This window comes from Aquila chrysaetos, chromosome Z, assembly GCF_900496995.4.
Source record: "Aquila chrysaetos chrysaetos chromosome Z, bAquChr1.4, whole genome shotgun sequence".
Classification (NCBI taxonomy): domain Eukaryota; kingdom Metazoa; phylum Chordata; class Aves; order Accipitriformes; family Accipitridae; genus Aquila; species Aquila chrysaetos.
Window position 1 is genome coordinate 55,096,249 of NC_044030.1, and position 21,078 is coordinate 55,117,326.

Below are 21,078 nucleotides of genomic sequence, written 5' to 3' on the forward strand. Positions count from 1 at the left end.
CAGTCCAGGGTTAACCTTAGCTTTGGATTCCAAATAGATATACATTTACAGAATGTTCTTTAGGCCTGTAACCATACAGCAGCACAATACACGGTCTATTGTTTGCAGATACTATGTCTCCTGAAGGTTTCTATTGGTGGCTACTATCTCAGCCAATCTAATTAATTAGCAACCAGTGAACCTCTGTGCCTATCTGTCACTTCAAAAACTGGTCATTAGAGATGTGCTAAAAGTGAAATACTTGTTTCTTCTGATTATTTTGGAGTACTAAAAGTAAAACTTCTACACTACAAAACAAATCCAAACAATGGCATATAAAGCAGATGTGTAACTGCTTCTGGAAATATTGATTACTTTTATGGAACTGTAATAACAATCTTTGATTTTATTACCAAAAAAATTATAGGCACATTCCACAAATGAGCAGGTAAAATTTGTTCATCCTGTAGTGTGAAAAGATTGTCATTCACTGAAAACGGGGGGTACGTTTTCCATCTGTTATTCACTACTGGTACTAGAAGTGTTCAGGAAAATGTCCATATGTATTATTTATTTTTCTATTTTCAACTATAAGCTGTAAATTGTTAAACTGCACTGATTTGGCAAATTACCTCTGAGAAATGATGACTGCAGTTTTGCCAGTCTATGGTCCTCTGTGAACTTGTCATTTCTATAAAAAAGGTAATATATCATTGGATATTTTTTTTTCCTAGAGTATGCAACCTGGATGCAAGCTAACAGCTAGAGTTTGATAGCTTTACTGTCTGTAGAACAGCAATAACTAGACAAGACAGTAGGGATATTTAGCATGGTGCTTTGAGAAAACAGTGAAATTTAATTTCTGAGTTAACTCTGTTAAAGGGAATTACTGTGGCTACAGGAGTTGGACATGGTAAAAATACACAATAAAAAGTAGGAAAACAAGAAATTCTCATGGACACAGGAAATTTTACAAGTATATTTCTAGGATATATTGGGGCATAAGTGCAACGGGTATGATAGGGGGAGAAGAAAACAAAGGATAGAGGATATCTAATACATGAAAACACATGCGAAAAATATTAAAAAGGGAAAGATGATGGTGAGGGATGTGCAGTGGAAGAAGACGACTGGGAAATGACCATGTCTTTTGAAGTGCAGTGGGTAGTAACTCAAATAATGGTCAACTATACTTAATTCCCTTTGTCCATAGAAGCCTTTATGAACAGACTTGGACTGCTAATCTCATGATTTACAGTATTACTTTTACATTTTAATTTCAATCGTACAGAAAGGATGACTGCAGTTTCTAAAAGTATCATTTTAAGGGGAGAAGTCTGGCCTTCTGTTAAAACAGATGCTATCACAGATAGTGTGGATAAGTTGCATGGGTTGGTGTGAAACATATTTAACTGTCCCAAAGATTAGGTGTACATATTTGACCCCTTTATTATTTGTTAGTCAGTTTGTATAAAGATTATTGCCTCTGCATTTACTCTTCTTAAAATCTGAAAGCAAAGGTACTGCATAGAAAGATTTTTGGATCATGTATTAGACTATACCCAAAAGCTCATTGCAGCTTAATACTTAAGAGTAATAGATGGGGAAAATACTGAAGAGTACCTTTTGTTGTCATTGGATGCAATATAATATCCAACACAATTGAGGCCTATTAATGTGCTGTGTGCAGAAGAGCTTACAGATTCACAGAACCAAAGGGTCACACCTCTGGAGATTGCCCCGTCCCAGCCCTGCTCAGAGCATGGCCAGCAGCAACAGGTTGCTCAGAGGCATGTCCAGGCAAGTTTCAGTATATCGAAGAATGGAAACTCCACAACCTCTCTGGGCAGCCTGTTCCAGAGTTCAACTATCCAGACAGTAATTTTTTTTTTCTTGAGTTATGGATGAATTTCCTACCTTGCTGGAGTTGATGTCTTGGCAAACGGAACTGACTTGGCCAGTGACCAGTTCAGTGATGCCACCCTGCAGTCATAGGGAAGGGAAACAATTATTTTGGAGCAGATCTTTAATCTATTGGACTTAAATCTAAACAATCACATTTAGGGATCCAAGTAAATTAACTAAACATCACTTTCTTTTTGGTTGTATTCTTGCCCTCAAGAAAATATTTTTTTTGCTGGTTCAAACATGGAATAAAATATAGAGCATAGTAAGATTTACACCCAAAATCTCAAACAAGGGCAAACACTTAGCTAGATAAAGAGATGGTCTCCCCTAGAGGTAATGCCTAACCATTATGAGGGCTGTTTGAGTCACAGTTTATATCTCAAGGTGGTTTTGATAAAGCCCTACCCTGCAACTGCAACCTACAGCTTGGGCAAACCTACAGTAAGTACTTTTGACTCTCTTTTGAATGTGTGATACATGTTCAGTTACACAGGATTTAGATGGTTAGGAACCCAGTTAGTGAATGTTAAAGAGCTCTAGAAATTGTTCCATGTATGTCAGAAGCTGACAAACTAGAAACGGAGTGCACGTCCCCATGAAGCATCCTTTCATCCAGTTTTTTTTTTTTCCCCCCAATATACGAATTTATGTGGCTATTCCTCCTGGTTTTTAAGAAATCACAAGTTCTCTAATTTGAACCTTTTGCTGATGAAGAGTAAAATGTTCCTCATTCTAGATCTTTCTAGAGTCAGGTTTGTTTGCAGAGTGGGTTTCCATTTACAGGGAAAAGAAATGAAAGCCATATTGACAGACTTTGTGTTGTTTACTCTCATAAAGTGCAGCTTTTTTATTTGATTCAGAAGACAAGAGCCTAAGCTTGAATCTTTTGAACATAGTAAATTTTGGCACTCTGAATTATAGAATCATAGAATGGTTTGGGTTGGAAGGGACCTTTAAAGTTCATCTAGTCCAACCCTTGTGCAAGGAGCAGGGACATCTTCAACTACATCAGGTTGCTCAGAGTCCCGTCCAGCATGACCTTGAATGTTTCCAGAGATGGGGCATCTACCACCTCTCTGGGCAACCTGTTTCAGTGTCTCACCACCCTCATCGTAAAAAATTTCTTCCATATATCTAGTCTGAATCTCCCTTCCTTCAGTTTAAAACCATTAGCCCCTGTCCTATTGCTACTAAAAAATCTGTCCCCATCTTTCTTATAAGCCCCCTTTTAAGTACCGAAAGGCCACAATAAGGTCTTCCTGAAGCCTTCTCTTCTGCAGGCTGAACAACCCCAACTCTCTCAGCCTTTCCTCACAGGAGAGGTGTTCCATTCCTCTGATCATTTTCACAGCCCTCCTCTGGACCTGCTCCAACAGGATGTAGTACTCCAGGTGGGGTCTCACCAGCATGGAGCAGAGGGGCAGAATCAGCTCCCTCAACCTGCTGGCCACCTGCTGAATCTTGAGCTATAAGAAGAAACATGCTTCTAAAGGAAAAAACAGATGTTAAAAGAAGCACAGAAATGAAAATGGGGGAATCTTAAGTGATGATGGAGGGTTCTATAAAGATTTTTTCATAACATGTGAGTAATCTGGTCATTGCAGACTCCAGGCTATTACAAGTTTGTAGAACCCCTATTTATTATGATCAACAGACAGACAGAAAGATAGGCAAACACTGTATTTGCAGTGTGTGTATAGTAGAACCTGTTGGTGGGAGATGATAAATTATTTTCCTTGTTTAGCTGATCTTTATAGATCATAGATTACTACAGATCTATATAGATCACTGTAGACTTCAAGTATGTGACATTCCATGTAAATCTAAAAAGGTGTGTAATACTTTGTTGGAGAATGATTTATGCTTACCTTACTTTCCAGGATGCTGTTAAAAATTTCTTGCCTTTTTATTACCTAGTTTTGTAAAATAGTTTTAAAAGTTGTTTTTTTTTTTCTTTTTTTAGTACAAGTCTTATGTATCTCATGTACTTAACCTTGTTCTTCGCTTGCCTCTCTCTCCCTCTTCTTTTCCCTTTCTCCCCTTTCTCCTCTGCCCTCCACTTTCATCTTTCCTCTCCTCCCTCCTCTCATCTCTCTTCTCATTAGAATGTAAGGGAGAACTACATCTTAGTGAGATGTCATTTGTCAATGTAATGTGAACATTACGTTGATAGCTCAAATTAAACACCCATTCTCCATTATCTCACTGGCTACACTGGCTAAAATTTGAGGTGGCACTGCTTTGCAGATAATGTCTAAAAGACACGTTTTTTTTCCAGCAGAAGAAGGTTCACTTTGGACTTGTGTCCTCCATTTATTCTGTGATTCCCAAGCATTAGATATTTTGATGAACTGTCATTCTTAATTTGGTTTAGTTATATATCTTTACTATAAGTCAACATTTCTTGCATCTCCTGTTGTCATGCTTACCCTGTTTGCTGCTGGTCAACTAACATTTCACCTTTTCTCCCCTCTTTGCTGCATTAAAATGGAGCAGTAAACCTGACAGGTGAGAAGTGAAAAGTAATCACCCTTCATTTAATCCAGAAAAGGAGAGAAAAAGAAAAAAAGTTATGATAATTATCTAAGACAAAGCATCTGTCAATCTAAGTGAATGTAGACAGTAATCTATCAATATGAAGGCAACTGAAAGATTTGTTATGTTGTTTACAGCACTGAAAAGTAATGTAACATATGCAGCCAAGTTTCACTGCTTTTTTTGTCTCCATGAGGTACATTTTCAAGAGACGGCACAGCTGTATGATGTACATATGGTTTTATTTGTGTTTTAATGAAGTTAAAACAGTGGTTCTTTGCTATAACCAAAGCTGTTGAAGGAATGCATGGTTGTGGTTGAAGTGTTAGCTGCTCTAAATCTCCATAATGCTCCATACACGTAGCCTCAGTGCTGACTTACAGTTCTACAAGTGAAAATGATATGATGATCTCATTTATCCTTTGTGGATTTTTTCCCACCTGTCTCAAAACCATTGCATAATTTGAAAGAATTGTGATGTCTTGTATAATCTGGAAAGGTACAAGAAAACCAGAATGATCCTGAGAATAATAATAATAATAATGGTTAATAATAAACCATTCTATTGTCCTAGAAGTATTCAAAATATTCAGATATATGATTAGAAGATATTTTAGTGCTTTTAGTAGATTAGTATGATATTGTGCTGCCCAGTACTACTGGCAGTGGAAAAAAAGGTAAATGAATCTTGTCTCTGGACAGTTCCACTGATGCCTAGACTTCAGTAGAAGGAAATACAGATAAAAATACTTCTTGAAAGCTGCATCACACACCTTTGCTTAAGAAGAAAGAACACTAGGGCATTGTGCTACTGTGGTAGGAGTTTGAGATAGTCAGAATCAAAAGTAAAAATGGAATTTCAACTTTCTCCATAATAATTTTTTTAAAAAGAGTAAAACCAGAAGAATCAGGTTTAAGTCTTCATTGCTTCACTAAAGAGAAGCTAATACATGTGTTAAGGTATTCACCAGAGAACAGATGGAATGTTTTTACATCAAAACACTTTTTTTTTTTTTTTCCCATAAAAACTACGACTAGTAATTTTCAAATAATTCCTGCAAGATGTTGCTGTTTGGATTCTTTATATAGTCTTTGAATCTTGCTGTATGCACCTTTCTTGAATGCCACCAGGTGTTCATCATTTCAAGAATAGCAAGAAATCAGTTGGAGCATTTTTAAGAGGGGAGCTCAGTGGAATAATAACAGATTTAGCATTGTCGTATTGTAAGTCAATTAGAATAAAAGAAAGAAAAAATAAACAACAATAGTGGTATGTTAGAGCAAATATTGGACACCTGGAAAAGATTTAGCTATTGTAAGCCTTAAAATCATCTCAGTTCTGTTTTCATAAAGTAATTCTTTGCCGCTGTTTGCTTCTTCATTTTATACTACCTGAAGAATATCAATCAGTTCGCATTTTTGTTCAGGAACTCACAGAGGACTAGTGAATAAGGATTCCACTTCAAATTAAAGCATTAAATTTCCAAATTCCTGAATGAAAATGCAGAGTGGTAGATACTGTTCATGTAACATAGTTCTCCATAGTTCTTCCTTCTTTTCTTCCTTCCTTCCTTCCTTTCTTTCTCTCCTCTTTCTTCTTTCTCTCCTTCCTTCCTTCCTTCTTTCCTTCCTTCCTTTCCTTTCTTGCCCAGCTTGTTTTGGACAGATTGACAGGAGTACTATAATTGCAGTGAAAATCTTAATTTGCTCAGAAACATTCATACAGAAACTGAGCCTTGAATATATAGGTGTGATCAGATGCATGAAGACTGTGTAGTGCAGCTCTTACAGAGATGAGAGGCAACAGAGCAGATTCTTACTTCCTAGAAAGTTAAAGGAATAGGTGTCTTCTGGGATAGGTGTCTTCTGTACTGTTCTATGTCATATTGAAAGTATGCAAAGAATGCAGGTTATTTTTTATAAGCAATGCAGAGCTGTGCCTATAAAATATGAAGTATTCAATTATAATAACTTGGCATGCTTGGTTTTAATTACAGGCTCAAGAATTGGCTACTTTTTAATAAAGGAATAACTAGCTAGCTTTTAAATTGGGATAGTGTGAATTTTTGTATGTTTTATGTTGTATCTTACAATAGTTAACTATTTGCGTGCCCAGAATGATGATCTAAAGGATCAGTCTAGGGCAGAATGCAACTATTGTCCCTCTGACTTTACTATATTTAGATTCATTTTGTCATTGGAAATTGTAGCTGCCCTACCCAACATGCATAATTATTTTACCTTTGCACTGGATCAAACACTCTTTCAGAAATAAGCAGCTCACCTTTAGAATATAATGATTAAACACTCAGGCACCTTTATTTGTCAAGCTAACACCTCAGTCTTATGTTTACTTGTATTCACCTTCTCCATGCAGGAAGAGGGCTGAATCTGATTCTAGAAAGAGCAGCATACCAAACAGCAAGGAGGTCCCCTCTCACCATCCCACAGACCCAGTGGAGCTGCGACGCCTTAATTTTCAAACACCTGGTAAGAGACAATAATAGCTTAGTGAGAGCTCTGTGATCACAAACTGATTAGTGGTGCTGTTAGAGAACAGAAAGATTGCTTGTTTATAAAAATATATTTTGATTGCTTATGAGTTTTTGCACAACGTATTTCTTTGTTAGTTTTGGAAATGTGTAATTTCTTTATTTAAAGAAAAATCCTGCATGAAACAAAATTAAAGTTCTGTAAAGACAACTCCAAAGTCACATATGTTGTATGGATGTGTTTTATGTGCTAAAATTCCAAGTTAAACCTAACAATACTAGAAGAGATTATTGGGAAATATACATCCCTGTATTTATTAACATTCTTACAGCTGCTGCTTTTTAAATAAGCTTCCCTCTTATCTACTGCATCATCAGGTAATCCATTAACATCATTGGAGTTTCACTACATTGCAAATTACAACACAGAAAAGAAATACTAACTAGACAAATAGTCTTGTCTTTTAAAATCAGGCTATATGTTAGGGTGAAGGAGGATATTAACAAGTCAGTAGTTCTGAAGGTAGAAGCAACATACTTCCAAGTATTTTATTTACTTGTTTTATTTATTAAGTACTGTTTTCTTAAAGCTGTTTGGTGTGATAGTCAAGAAACACCAGGAGAGAAATACGTAAAATAGTATTGATTTTTTTACTACCTTTTTATAAGTCGATTTATTTTTTTTTAATTGGCTTTATTTTGATCATGATGTATTCCAGTATACTTGTTTTCTAGTACAACATGATTGCACACAGTCCTGGTCTGATACTAATTACTTACTGAATCTTCCTGAGCCTTGTGTTTATCAAATTTATTACATTAAGTACGAAAAATAATGAATTCAAGCTCATAAAGGCAGGAGATTAAGTATTTGAGATGTTGAGAGATTAGCTGCAGAAGCTGACATACTAAATATTACAGAAGGGTTAACTGAACTTGCAAATCTCATTTCTGATCTTCTAAACAGTGTCTATATTAGGATAGTGTTGCCCTAGCAGGAGTAAATCTGCAGAGCATGAATTTGGGGCTAAAGACCATTTGGTGCCATCCACAGTGTATGCATATGGCAGAGGTAGAAAGGGAAGAGTCTGGAGCTTTGAGTTTTACCCCAGTCTTGCTTTTTTAGTCTGTTCCAGTACACTGAATGCTTTTCAGCAGCTGGGGAAAATTAGGTGTGTTTCAGGAGTCATCTCCTAGTTTAGTTTCACCTGAATATGGGAATCTTGTTGACATGCTCTGGGACCTCTCTACAATATGAACCTAAGTGCAGTAAATGGAAATGATTGAAAGTTTTGGTCCACAATTGTGTTTCTGAGACTGCAATATTAATGTAGACTCCTCCTTACTGAGCACAGGTTTTGTATGTTATCCAGCACTTTCATACAAAGTTTTAAAGGTAGTTACAGAGATAGAAGTATACATACAAGTCTTTGAAATATCTAAAGAAAAATTGTGGTTTCTTGCACTTTAGCTTATGCCTAAAACAAGTCATTATCTGTATGCATATATATACTGAATAGAGTGGATGGCTTAATAACTCGGTATATAAGCATAATTGTCTGCTGCCCATGTATTTAGATGTGGAGTCTTACCTATCCATTTAGTATTTATCATAAATTGAAATAAAATGTGGGCAGAAAAAAAATGCTGCCAAGTCTTAACAACTTTACATATAAAATTAATCTATTGTAATTAATTCTAAATTTACATTTAGAATGTTTAGAATTTACATAAGAAATGGCAGAATTTGTGGCACTTGTAGACACCATAATTCCACCTCATTGATCTGAAAAGAACTGGAGAGGAATGGAAGTGTACCTTTCCTTGCAGTGCTATAGTTTGTCTGGGAAGTTTGCAGTTTTCTCTGAAGCTAGATGAGCAGAACATCTGCAATCCATTTCTACTATGAGGTCTTTTTCTTTGCTGTAAACATTTTCACAAAATGGAAAATTAAAATCATTATTAAAAATATAGTACAGAAATCAAATTATGATCTTTTTTGCTACTATTGTACCACCTAAGACTCCTAGGCACAGGTCAGGCCGTTACATTACTCAGCATGTAACCAAATATCAAGGACAAAATTCCTCCCCCAGGAGATGTCTCTTGCTGTGTAACACTTGCTAATTAACATGTCCTTAATATGTAATCCTAGCCCCAGTGAAGTCAAGGTACAGTTCTTGGGCTAGTAAAAGCAGAACCTCTCTTAACTCACATTAACTTCAATTAGGGCTACCATGTCATTAACGTCTGGCTGAATTTAACTTAGATATTTAGATCCTGCTGGAATGTTTATCCAAGTCCACACAGTAACACACCATTAAATAACACGCAATACAAAGCTTTTCAAGACAAATGTAGAGGAAACTACAGAAAGACTGTACATTCAGGATACCAGTTTTGATGGTTTTGTTGTTCTTTTACTCTCAGATTTGTGGTTTTTATTTTCTACCAGGTAGCAGAAACAGGTAGTAGGATACTGCTGGGGCAAAGCAGGCAGCTGAGGCAAAGGATTGGGGCTGATGTGGTTATGTCTTGGGTTTCTTTTACTGAGACATCTGCAGTCACCCTCATGCAATGGCCTTACCTACTCTGTAAGATGTTACCATTTCTGAAGATTGCCTACAGAGAAAATAAATGATAGAGTGGTGAATGTACTTTAATAATCAGTGTATGCCAAGTCAGTAAAACTGCATCGGGATAGATGATTTGACATCATTGTTATTATAATGATTTATTTATTTAGATTATGAAAGCATCCGCAGTTTGCTTGGAGCTTTCCAGGCACAACAGTTGCTTCCAGTGGGAGGGGGAAAAAAAGTTTATAATGCATCCATGATGTGAAGAAATGTTAGAGAAGAAAATTTTAAATTACATTGGCATATCCAGATTGCCAGTTTTCACTGGGAGAGGTGAATGAGACACTCCTATAAAATTCTGGGTTGTCATAAACTTTAATACTTTCAAAGATTTCTAAATAGCCTCTTTCCAAAAATGCTACCAATCATATATTTTGTGTAAGGAAAGGTCTGATCAGATATAACTATCAAAATAATTTTAAAGCAAAACCCTTGTTGTGCTAAATTTGAATTTGTAACCACAAGTACAAAATACTCCCAATACAGGTGGTTAGGTATAACTTTTTGAAAAAAATTATGGGAAAGCAATACTTTATCTTTGGTGATATTTAGGCAATGGATTTAGGCACGATTATATTGTACTTGTTGTAAAATTGTCAATTCAGCATGAAGGTGTCATAAAAATCCACAGTCTAAACTACCAGCACAGCAAATGTCTTGCGTTCCTTTCACTTTTTCTTGTCTTGTCAATACAGAAATTCATTCTTCACTAATCTAGTATTTACGTAAAGGGTTTCCTATCTTACCTTGTCCAGGAAGGATCAAATTCAACTATGGCTTCACTCATCACTGGATAGAGTAACTTCATAGAAAAATGTGACATTTGGAATAGCCCGCAGTTCTACCCCTGAGAACAAGATCCCATGTCCATATCATAGAATCATAGAACCATAGAATGGTTTCAGTTGTAACAGACCTTCAAGATCATCTAGTTCCAACCTCCCTGCCATGGGCAGAGATACCTTCTACTACATCAGGTTGCTCAAAACCCCATCCAACCTGGCCTTGAACACTTCCAGGGATGGGGCATCCGCAGCTTCTCTGGGCAACCCGTTCCAGTGCCTCACCACCCTTACAGTAAAGAATTTTTTCCTAATATCTAATCTAAATCTACCCTCTTTCAGTCTGAAATGGTTACCCCTCATCCTATCACTACACTCCCTGTTAAAGAGTCCCTCTCCATCTTTCCTGTAGGGCGCCCATTAAGTACTGGAAGGCTGCTATAAGGTCTCCCCAGAGCCTTCTCTTCTCTGGGTTAAACAGCCTCAACAATCTCAGCCTATCCTCATAGGAGAGGTGTTCCAGCCCCCTGATCATCTTCATGGCCCTCTTCTGGACCTGCTTGAGCAGGTCCATGTCTTTCTTATATTGGGAGCCCCAGAGCTGAACACAGTACTCCAGGTGGGGTCTCATGAGAGTGGAGTAGAGAGGAAGAATCACCTCCCCTGACCTGCTAGCCACACTTCTTTTGATGCAGCCCAGAATGTGACTGGCTTTCTGGGCTGTGAGTACACATTACTGGCTCATATTCAGTTTTTCATCCACTAATATCCCCAAGTCCTTCTCTGCAGGGCTGCTCTCAGTCACTCATCGCCCAGCCTGTATGTGTGCTTGGGTTTGCCCCAACACCCGTGCAGGACCTTGCACTTGGCCTTGTTGAACTTCATGAGTTTTACACAGGCCCAGCTCTCAAGCCTGTCAAGATCCCTCTGGATGTCATCCCTTCCCTCCAGTGTGTTGACTGCACCACAAAGCTTGGTGTCATTGGCAAACTTGCTGAGGGTGCACTCAATCCCACTGTCCGTGTTGCCCACAAAGTTGTTAAACAGCGCCAGTCCCAATACCAACCCATGATGCCACTCATCACTGGTCTCCACTTGGACACCGAGCCGTTGACTGCAACTCTTTGAGTGCAACCACCCAGCCAATTCCTTATCCACCAAGTGGTCCATCCATCAAATACATGTCTCTCCAATCTGGAGACAAAGATGTCATGCAGAACACTGTCAAACGCTTTGCACAAGGCCAGGTAGATTACATTTGTTCCTCTTCCCTCATCCACCAATGCTGCAACCCTATCATAGAAGGGCACCAAATTTGTCAGGCAGGATTTGCCCTTAGTGAAGCCATGTTGTCTGTCACTGTCCTAGTTTCAGCTGGGATAGAGTTAACCGTCTTCCTAGTAGCTGGTACAGTGCTATGTTTTGAGTTCAGTATGAGAAGAATGTTGATAACACTGATGTTTTCAGTTGCTGCTAGTAGTGTTTAGACTAATGTCAAGGATTTTTCAGCTTCTCATGCCCAGCCAGCGAGAAAGCTGGAGGGGCACAAGAAGTTGGCACAGGACACAGCCAGGGCACCTGACCCAAACTGGCCAACAGGGTATTCCATACCATATGACGTCCCATCTAGTATAGGAACTGGGAAGTGGGGGCGGGGAATTGCCGCTCGGGGACTAGCTGGGTGCCGGTCGGCGGGTGGTGAGCAATTGCACTGCGCATCATTTGTACATTCCAATCCTTTCATTATTGCTGTTGTAATTTTATTAGTGTTATCATTATCATTATTCGTTTCTTCTTTTCTGTTCTATTAAACTGTTCTTATCTCAACCCGTGGGTTTTGCTTCTTTTTCCCGATTTTCTCCCCCATCCCACTGGGTGGGGGGGGAGTGAGTGAGCGGCTGCGTGGTACTTAGTTGCTGGATGGGGTTAAACCACGACAGTCACAAATCACCTCCTTATTTTCCATGTGCCCCAGCATATTTTCCAGGAGGATCCGCTCCATGATCTTGTTGGGCATTGAGGTGAGACTGACTAGCCAGCAGTTCTACAGGTCTTCCTTTTTTCCCTTTTTAAAAATGGGGGTTGTGTTTCCCATTTTCTAGTCAGTGGGAACCTCCCTGGACTGCCACAACTTCTCAGATAGGATGGATAGTTGCTTAGTCACTTTACCCACCAGTTTCCTCTGGACCTGCGGATGCATCTCATCAGGTCCCATGGACTTGTGCACCTTCACGTGTGTGTTATCCAAAAATGTGTATTTGTTAGATAAGCCCAAATGCCAGTCAGTGGGTCACAGCTGTGCCAAGTTTCCTTTGGGTAAGCATGACAATACCCAATCTCTTAGTAGCATACAGGATTTTATTTATAAGTCTGTTATTCTTCCGGAACTGGAGTAGCTGAGGAAAAGTCAGTCCCATTCTTCCCATGCTACAAGTTTCCTGTGAAATAAGTGATTAAAATCATTAACCTGGTGTGTGAATTGTAGAAGTCTCTATGCTACATGGGAGAGTAAAAGTAGGGAAGGAGTAATAATTATGTCCTCACAAACGGTTTCATCAAATGAAGAAACCCTGTTTTACATAGAGGAAAATAACTGATGTTAAGTGGTTTGAGTGGGTTATGAGAGACCCAAGGCTCAGGCAAAGACTTCAATCTGCCAATCAGGCAAAGAACTAAATTGAGTCATGCCTCAAAAGTGACTGGTTTTTTTCCTCATTTAAGTATAAAATGTGTCACACTTACAAGTAATTTGTGTAATTGGGTGCCAATTAAACAATTATCTCATTATCTCTAATGAACTAAATAAGATACTCTGAAATACAAGAATAATAAATAGAATTATTACAGCTCTGAATAAAGACTCTGCTTTTTTATTAGATTAGTAAGTGCTCACAAAACAATTATTCCCTGAGTTCCTAAGGAAGTTCCACTAACTTATTTCCAAGATAAGGCAGAAGAACGGTAAAACAGGTCCAGAGGAAAAAGGTGCAAATAACAAAAGTGGGAAAAGTGATGTCTGGATTTAGTCCTGCAAGATAGCAGAAAGTTTATTCACACAATTTCTGTTTGTGAGAATCATGACAATGCTGAAGGAAGTACTGGGGTTGTCTCCATAGCAAAACCAGACTGGAATAGCTTTGTCACAGTAAGCAATCCTACATATAGCTCTTCATGTGAATTTGACTCACATGAAGGAATTAGACACCTAAAAGAGGTATAAGTTTCAGAGGTAAAAATGGCACTTCTCTGATATCCCACTTGGTTGCTGTCAAACCTAGAGGCAATCAAAATCTGCTTAGCTGGGAGATGAAATATAAAGTTCTGCTCCTCACAAAAGTAATATTTTTTTTTTCTGGATTTTAGCCAATGGTTTTGCGACATGTTACTGTATTGAACAATTTTAGATCAGGGTCTGAAAACTAGGTCTCCTGTTTTCTCAGTGTAGACGGCTTTTACATCTCACTCAGAGCTGGGGCTTCTGCTGTGAGGCTACAGAGCCCCTAGGGCTGCTTGGTAGAGCTAAGTCTTTGATACAGAACAGAAATTACATTCATTCCAGAATAATTAATCTAATTTTGAAGAACATAAATGCTTCTGGAATTAAAGTGACTTCATTTTGCAATATTATGTGTACATTGATAACTAATTTATAATAGCTGTTGCAGAACAACAACATAGTTCTCTAGCGATAATCTTGTAAATTTAGCTTTGTACACAAGATGTAAGATCACTGTCTGGCTTAGCTCTAACTGTATGAAAAAGAAATTTTAAAGTAACAGTAGTTTTTTTGTCAAATATACTAAAGGCATCCTTGCTAAATATTCATGAATGCCAAATTCCTACTGAATCAGGGTCATCTTTCATTTTTTCCATTTTCCATGTCCAAATTTTAAGTATGTATTTCTTTCTACCTTTTTGGTAAGGGCAAGTATCAGTAACAGTAACTACTGTTACTGATTCCTTCCTTTTTCTGTAAAGGGACAACATCTTAATCAACATAGATTGGTACTTTGGAGGGTATTCTGTGTTATTAAAGAAAAATGAGGATGTAATAAATCAGCTTTTAAAATCACAGAGTATTAATTCAATGTGGACATGAAATACAACTCGTAAAGAAATTTCTGTGAAAATAAAGTGTCACATTTTCAGTTCATCTAGGTTGTAGTCTGCATACTTGCATCCATGCACTTTGTTTAATTTCTCACTTCCTTCTTGTTTATTGTGGGCATGTCAACCTACAGGTCCAAATCTGTAAATAAATGTGTGTTTCTTAAATGTTTTTAAAAGCCCTTATCATAAAACCCTGACAACAAACAAAATCCTAATTTAATGCACTAACGACAAGGCCAAAACACCACTTTTTTCAGTGGAGTAAAGGACTATGCTTAACAGGTTTAATGTCTGTTAATATGCAGATGAATTCTGACCTTGCTCTCTCAGTTTTTTCTTGCAATTGTGGCACATATGGTATCCCATGTTCCTTAGTCATGTATTTACTGCAGATTAATCAGAAGATCGTTCTACACTGTAATTAAACCATACATTCTCATTTAATTCACGTGGAGGGGTTACTACTTGGCTGCATAAGATCAACCGCATTTGGCAATCTTCTACCAAATCTGGAAATAAAAACTTCCTATGGATACAATTTCAGCTGTGTTTTGCATGTGGTGGTTTTTGGTTTGGGCTTTTTTTTTTCTGTTTGAGTTTTTAAGTGGTTTTATCTCTTTCTTTTTTTATTTTAAAGAAAGTTTGAAAGCATGTTTTCAGCATGGTTTTTCTTTTGACTTTCTAGCATGTCACAGGATCTGTTGTAATTTAGCTGTATTTTGTCTTTATTTTTTTGTGTTTTCATAGCATATGTTGATTGATGTGGAGATGTGTCAGCAAATAAGTGTATTTTCTTATTTGTAGACACAAAAAGTGTGTTTAGCTGGTGGGTTGAGTCAAGTTCTACACCTGCTGTTCACATGCAGCTCACATTACACTCAGTAGGAGCTTCACGCTTTTGCATGAGATATGATGAGATCTTAAAATGTTCATTCATAGCATATTCTGTTATGATGCTCGTTACGATTCATAGACTGATTACATAACAAAAGTCCTCCAGCAGTTCTTTTAAAAAGTAGGTACTTTTATCATCTCAGTAGAGCATATTTAAAATATGAAAATACACCAAATGTAATTACTTCACTTTGTAAGTTAACTGCAAAATATTATTTGAAGAAAGTTTATGTGTCCAAGTGATAAGTGCCTGAAGTGATTTGTGGAGAAAGGGGTTAGATGCAGTCAAAATTTGCCAATTTTTGAAGTTGTAAGTAGTTCCTTTTTTTCCTTAGAAAAGAAAGTTTTATGTCAAGTTTCATTTTGCACAAAGTGTTTAACATGAAATCTCCCCTTAGGAATGTCAGGTGGCATATAGTGGAACATACAAACAAAAATAGTTTAAAAAAGAACTGATGTTCAGCATCTTAAAAAAAAAATTCCTGCACAGTAAGCTAATTATTGAGATTTGTGTTCATGAAGCTGGTGGTTTAGTCAGGTTCATGACCAGGTCTCATTTTCTCTGGTTTTATGTCCTTTAAGTTTACAGTAAGGTAACTGGACCTTTAGACTTCTTAGTTGAGTTTCCAGACGCTGTTTTGTGCATGTCTGAAGTGCCTGTATGTACGAGATTGATTGATTATGATGATCTACTGCTGTTACTAATTTGTTTCCCATTTCCGATTGGCTTTTACTTTTTACAGCTTTGAGCAGTAATTCAGTCCCCTACGCCTCCCTGATTGGCTCTGTGTCCTCCCTCTCTAGCCAAACTACCACTCAGTCCTTATATGATAATAACTCTCTCCCACGATTCGCTCGAAAAGGTCTAAACATCTTTGTCTATTATTTTCTCTGTTCAAGCACTGTTTTAGATGTACATCAGTCCACCTCCATTTCTGGATCAATCTAGAGTTCTCTTGTGCCTTTTCACTCACATATTTTCCATAGGGGTGCTTGATCTGGATCAATCAGTGTGTTTATTAGATGTCACCCACACTCATTTTGAGAATATCAAAGTTCTATTAAGTGAAATTTCTGAGAAAATGGGAGACAACCAGAACTGATTCAAATAAATCAGTACTTACGGACTAATTTTTTAATTGAAATTTGTAAGAAATCTCCCCATTATATCTGAATATTCTGCTTTGTTAGCTGACTGACAGCTTTCCTTAATATCTGCTTTAAATAATGTCTCACCATCACAGATGTGCTATGTAGGTAATATATAAATATATATGTATAGGTCAGAAGAATTAGGGCCAGTGCTGCCGGACATTATTTTGGACTCTAGTATGATGCCTGAAATGTCAAAGAATCAAAAATAAAATAAGAATTTAAAAAAAAAAAAAAAGAAAAAAGAAAAACATGCTATGGTGTGACTGTGTTGCAACCACATGGTCATTTTCAGCTACATTTACAGGAAATGCAAGTTAACTATCTTAGGCATGCTCTTGAAATTCACGGTGACAAAGCAAACTGCATTGTGTAACATGGCTTCCAGCTTGAGCCCCCTTGAGTCATCACTATTTTATCTTTGTAATTTCAAGAGATCCTGGGGTTCACTAGGTTAATTCTTCTAGCCAGCTCTGATTTCTTCCCAGAAGCAATTGAAAACTCACTTTCATTTTAGGTGTGATAGTATAAAGCATGAAGAGAAGAATGTAAGCATTTTGGAGAAGGGTTGTAAAGACTAATAGTGTGAAACACACAAATTTTTGCCTGGCAAATCTTCAGCTGGCAGATTGTTCTAGTTGACCCCACATCTTTTCTGTCTTTCTTTTGCCTTTCTGTCCTTTTGCCTTTCTGTCCCTATACTCCCTTCCACAACCATCTCTATCTCCAGTTCCCAGGTCTTCTTCTTTTTCACTCAATATCTTCATCAGTGGACAAAGATGTTTACACCTGAAGTAGATTGTAGGTACTTTTAGGGGTTGATAAATGGGGTTTCAGATTAAGCATGTTTTAAGGTACTAGTGCAGTCAGTATGTGTGTCCAGCCAAACTGTACAACCCCTGCCTCTACAATCTGCTACTAGTGAAAACATTTTTGAAGTTATAATTGTCTGATGTCCAATGTTGTCTTCAGTGACTGTTGTCTAAAAGCAATGGTGCATGTTATTCTAGTCATTCATAGTTGCATGTGAATATCACTCACCTCAAAATTTCGTAAAATATTTAAGTATTTCTAATTTAGTCAGAATATGTAGTTTGTCTTCTAGACCTTGATACATTATTATTAATCCTCAAGCTATCCATTTCATTTTTTATAATTTATTTTATAAGTTACTTTTATGTTGGTTTGAGGTTTCTTTGGTTTTTTACCATTTCCTTTGCAGGTTCAGGTGTCAGGTTACCTCGGTAACGTTCATTCTTCAAGTTCGTTTTTCTTGATTATGCATAAGTCACTTTGTTTTCTGTCAAAACACTATTCTTTCCCCTTTAGGGCTCTTTCAGTGTCTGTTTCTCAGCTCACCTTTCCTCATCTAATTCAATGGAGTTTCCATTTCATGCAGTGCAGGAGAAGGAGTTTGAAATGACATTAAGAGTCATTACTCAAAGCAGAGGTCGACATCAGGTCTAACTCTCTCATTTTTCCATGCCTAGCTAACCTCATTGACTCATATCACAGTAACTCTTTCCTCTACACTAGGAATGTTAGCTTTGGGAATATGCTTGGTGACTTCTTTTAATTTGGCTTCAGAGCTCATCTATCCAGAGCATGTCCTGCTTTGAGTAACCAAACTATTTGCCTGCTTCTCTCACATATGACATCTTTACTACTTACACATTTCTAGCCATTCTAACTACTGCATTTTCTAAATTTTAGAGCAATGCCATCACTGTAGTTTACTTTAAATTTTGTGCTTCTTTCTTGTTCAACAGGTATGGCCAGTCATCCCCCAATACCTATCTTGGAACTTGCAGATCACATTGAAAGATTGAAAGCAAATGACAATTTGAAGTTCTCACAGGAGTATGAGGTAATTTTCCCCACTTTCTCATTATTCAAATTGTTTAACACGTCATGCTTTCTGTTTCCCTAGACTTTTCTCTGATATGTACCCACCCTGACTGATGGTGCCAGTCTTGTATGATATTAAAACCATGATAAAAGAGCTCTCTGTGTAAAATGACTACGTTGGTGAGGTGGCTCCTTTGCGTGTAACAATCTATTCTCTTTTTATAAGGATACATGTCAGGCAGATTCCATGGGCACATACTTGAAGTGGTGTGTGAATGATACAGCATTTGCTCTTTTTAATATACACAAACATCCATATACTTTGCAGTTAAAAGATCCTTAGATTATCTGAAAAATCTCATGTGTATGTTGACAGAACATATACAGTACAAGCTCCAAAGAAGTTACAGTCCACTGTGTTAATTTTGCATGTATTAAAAGAATTTGCAATTGCCTGGTGTCTTTCCTAATATAACAGTTTCAAGACATTGTATTTTCTTCCTGTCAATAATACCACATTCATAATCTGTGAATGATGGTCTATAAGAACATGAAAGAATTTAACCGGAGAGAGTAATCATTTACAAGCCACCTAGTCAGTAATCCATGGAGTATACCTCCCCAGACAGGCATTGGTGCTGTGGAGAGTAACAGGCTCTCATGTCATTAATTTGTGGCTAAAGGGATTTAGATAGCGATCCATTAAACAGAGCAAATTATAGCTGTTCTTCAATGCCAATATTGTCAATGCCAAGATTGTCAAAAATCTGTGGATGAACTGTGCACAGAACCATCAGAAAAAGAATGCTTCTTTAGAGCAGCTATGGGCAGTCGTGTCAGTGATCCAAGTATTAACAGCTCCCGGAGGGATCACTGGCAGAGTATTTTCTTTATAGTCTGTTGTGTCACTAATCTTTGCTTAAAACTCCCCAAGACTTTGTTAGCATGGTAGAGTAAAAACCCATGTTACTCTCATTTTTTTAGGGACTGCACATTCTTTGCATTTGAAGGTTCATACAAACACTGACAGTGAAATAAAAAACACTGAAGAAGACTTTTGCATGTTGGTTCCATAGTAACATGTGACTGCATGGTACAGAGAACCTGTAAATGCCCAATGTATTTAAAAAGCTTTGACAGAAAATCTTAGAAATGAATACTAACTACTATGACAGAGAACTACAATTGCTTATTATTTAATTGAAGGCGCTGTTCAGGAAGACCTTAAGACTGCTCTAAAAAGGAATCTCATTAGTTTTCAAAAGGAAAATATAGTCTCAACAATTCATGAAGATAAGTTTGTTTGAAGAGCATCTCAGGATTGCTGTTTATTGTTGCAATCACAAAACATGTGGGAGTATCTCCTCACAGTTCTATGTGTAAATCCTGTGTTCTTAAGTACAAAGATTGTAGCATATAAAAAATCAGACAGGGAAATCTATGTAACAGGATGTTCACCAGAAAAAAAGCTAACATTTGGTACAAATTTGACAATCATTTCCTGTTGTACTCTAGGCAGATTCCTTGGAATATCTGTGTAGGAAATACCATTTAATAAATAAAAAATGTCATTACAAGTCATATAACATAGTATAACTTCCATTTAAAAGAAATACACCATTACTACCTCTTGAGCATGTTGTGGAGATGACATGGTTCTTCTTATGCTGTAATATAACTTAAAAGTTTTGGTGATTTATGCTTCCTTTATTATTTAATTCATTAAAATCATCTTGAGGACATAATCTTAACCATTTATAGACAGCATTGTGAAGATACATTAAATCATTAAATTCTTAGTATCTGTCCCTCCAGAACTTTTCAACAATCTGTGTAAACAGCTCAGCTTTCACATTTTTTTTTTTTTTTTTTTTTTTTTTTTTGTTACAAAACATACCAGCTGGGGCAGAGTGATCAGACATTCAAGATTAAAATGTGGGCAACTGTAGGTCAACATCAAGCTTCATTCACATTGCTTTGCCCAAGGAGATTCAACATTTGTCTTTAAATCCCAGCTTTAGAGATACCACTTCATTTCCATCTAGTGCAAGTTTCATCCATTTTGAAACAGAATTAGTGAAAAGCAATGCTATTTGATTTCATGTTCTGGTCTAGGCAGTGGACTAAGGTTGCAGTTTGATGATCACTGTAAGTCATCTCCCTATCTTGGCTGTGCATTCCTGTTGTCTCTCTTGTGCCAATCCTGGCACTAGTGCATGTGCAGCTGTTCAAGGATTATCTCAGGAAATAGATTCAGCTGAAAACTAATTGTTTTATTTTTCTTTGCTGTTTTTGGTTGGATCAATTCCCTGAACTAGTTCACCACACGGCTGCATGAACTCTAGTGCCAGCACAAGAGAGCTGGTGGGAACATTTGTGGTTGGGTATTGGGACCTTCTCTTTCAGCAGCAGTCCTCACTAATGTCCCTTAAAGGCAACTATCTGATTCTGAGGCAGAAATGAGTACAGATGGTAACCGTCCAGTTATTATCACTTCAGATTGCATTTGAAATGATGGCACAGAAGGAAAAAGAGGTATTTTTCTTCTTCAAGAGTTAAAGGTATAACATGCAGCAGGAAACCACTGACCTTTATGGATAGTAATAAAGTCCTCCAGTTAATTCCCATTTGGGGAAACAAACATTTTTCATCAGTTACCACTGATGAAATTTTTGTTTTCATAATGCCCTTTCCTCCTTGGCATTCCATTCTTTCATTTTACTTTTTATGGAATTTCTT

The 21,078-nt window shown here is 37.3% G+C and overlaps 1 protein-coding gene across 35 annotated transcripts in view; it reads left to right on the forward strand.

The window, feature by feature from the left end:
* Nucleotides 1–21,078, forward strand: part of PTPRD (protein tyrosine phosphatase receptor type D) — a 1,286,084-nt gene that overhangs the window by 1,193,256 nt on the left and 71,750 nt on the right. For 14 of the 35 annotated variants that reach the window (XM_041120674.1, XM_041120673.1, XM_041120675.1 and 11 more), the window contains 3 exons: nt 4,381–4,395; nt 6,800–6,912; nt 18,261–18,358. In XM_041120674.1, the coding sequence (XP_040976608.1) occupies nt 4,381–4,395; nt 6,800–6,912; nt 18,261–18,358 (226 nt within the window). The remainder of the gene's footprint in view (nt 1–4,380; nt 4,396–6,799; nt 6,913–18,260; nt 18,359–21,078) is intronic. The other 21 variants (XM_041120677.1, XM_041120684.1, XM_041120679.1 and 18 more) reach the window with 2 other exon arrangements.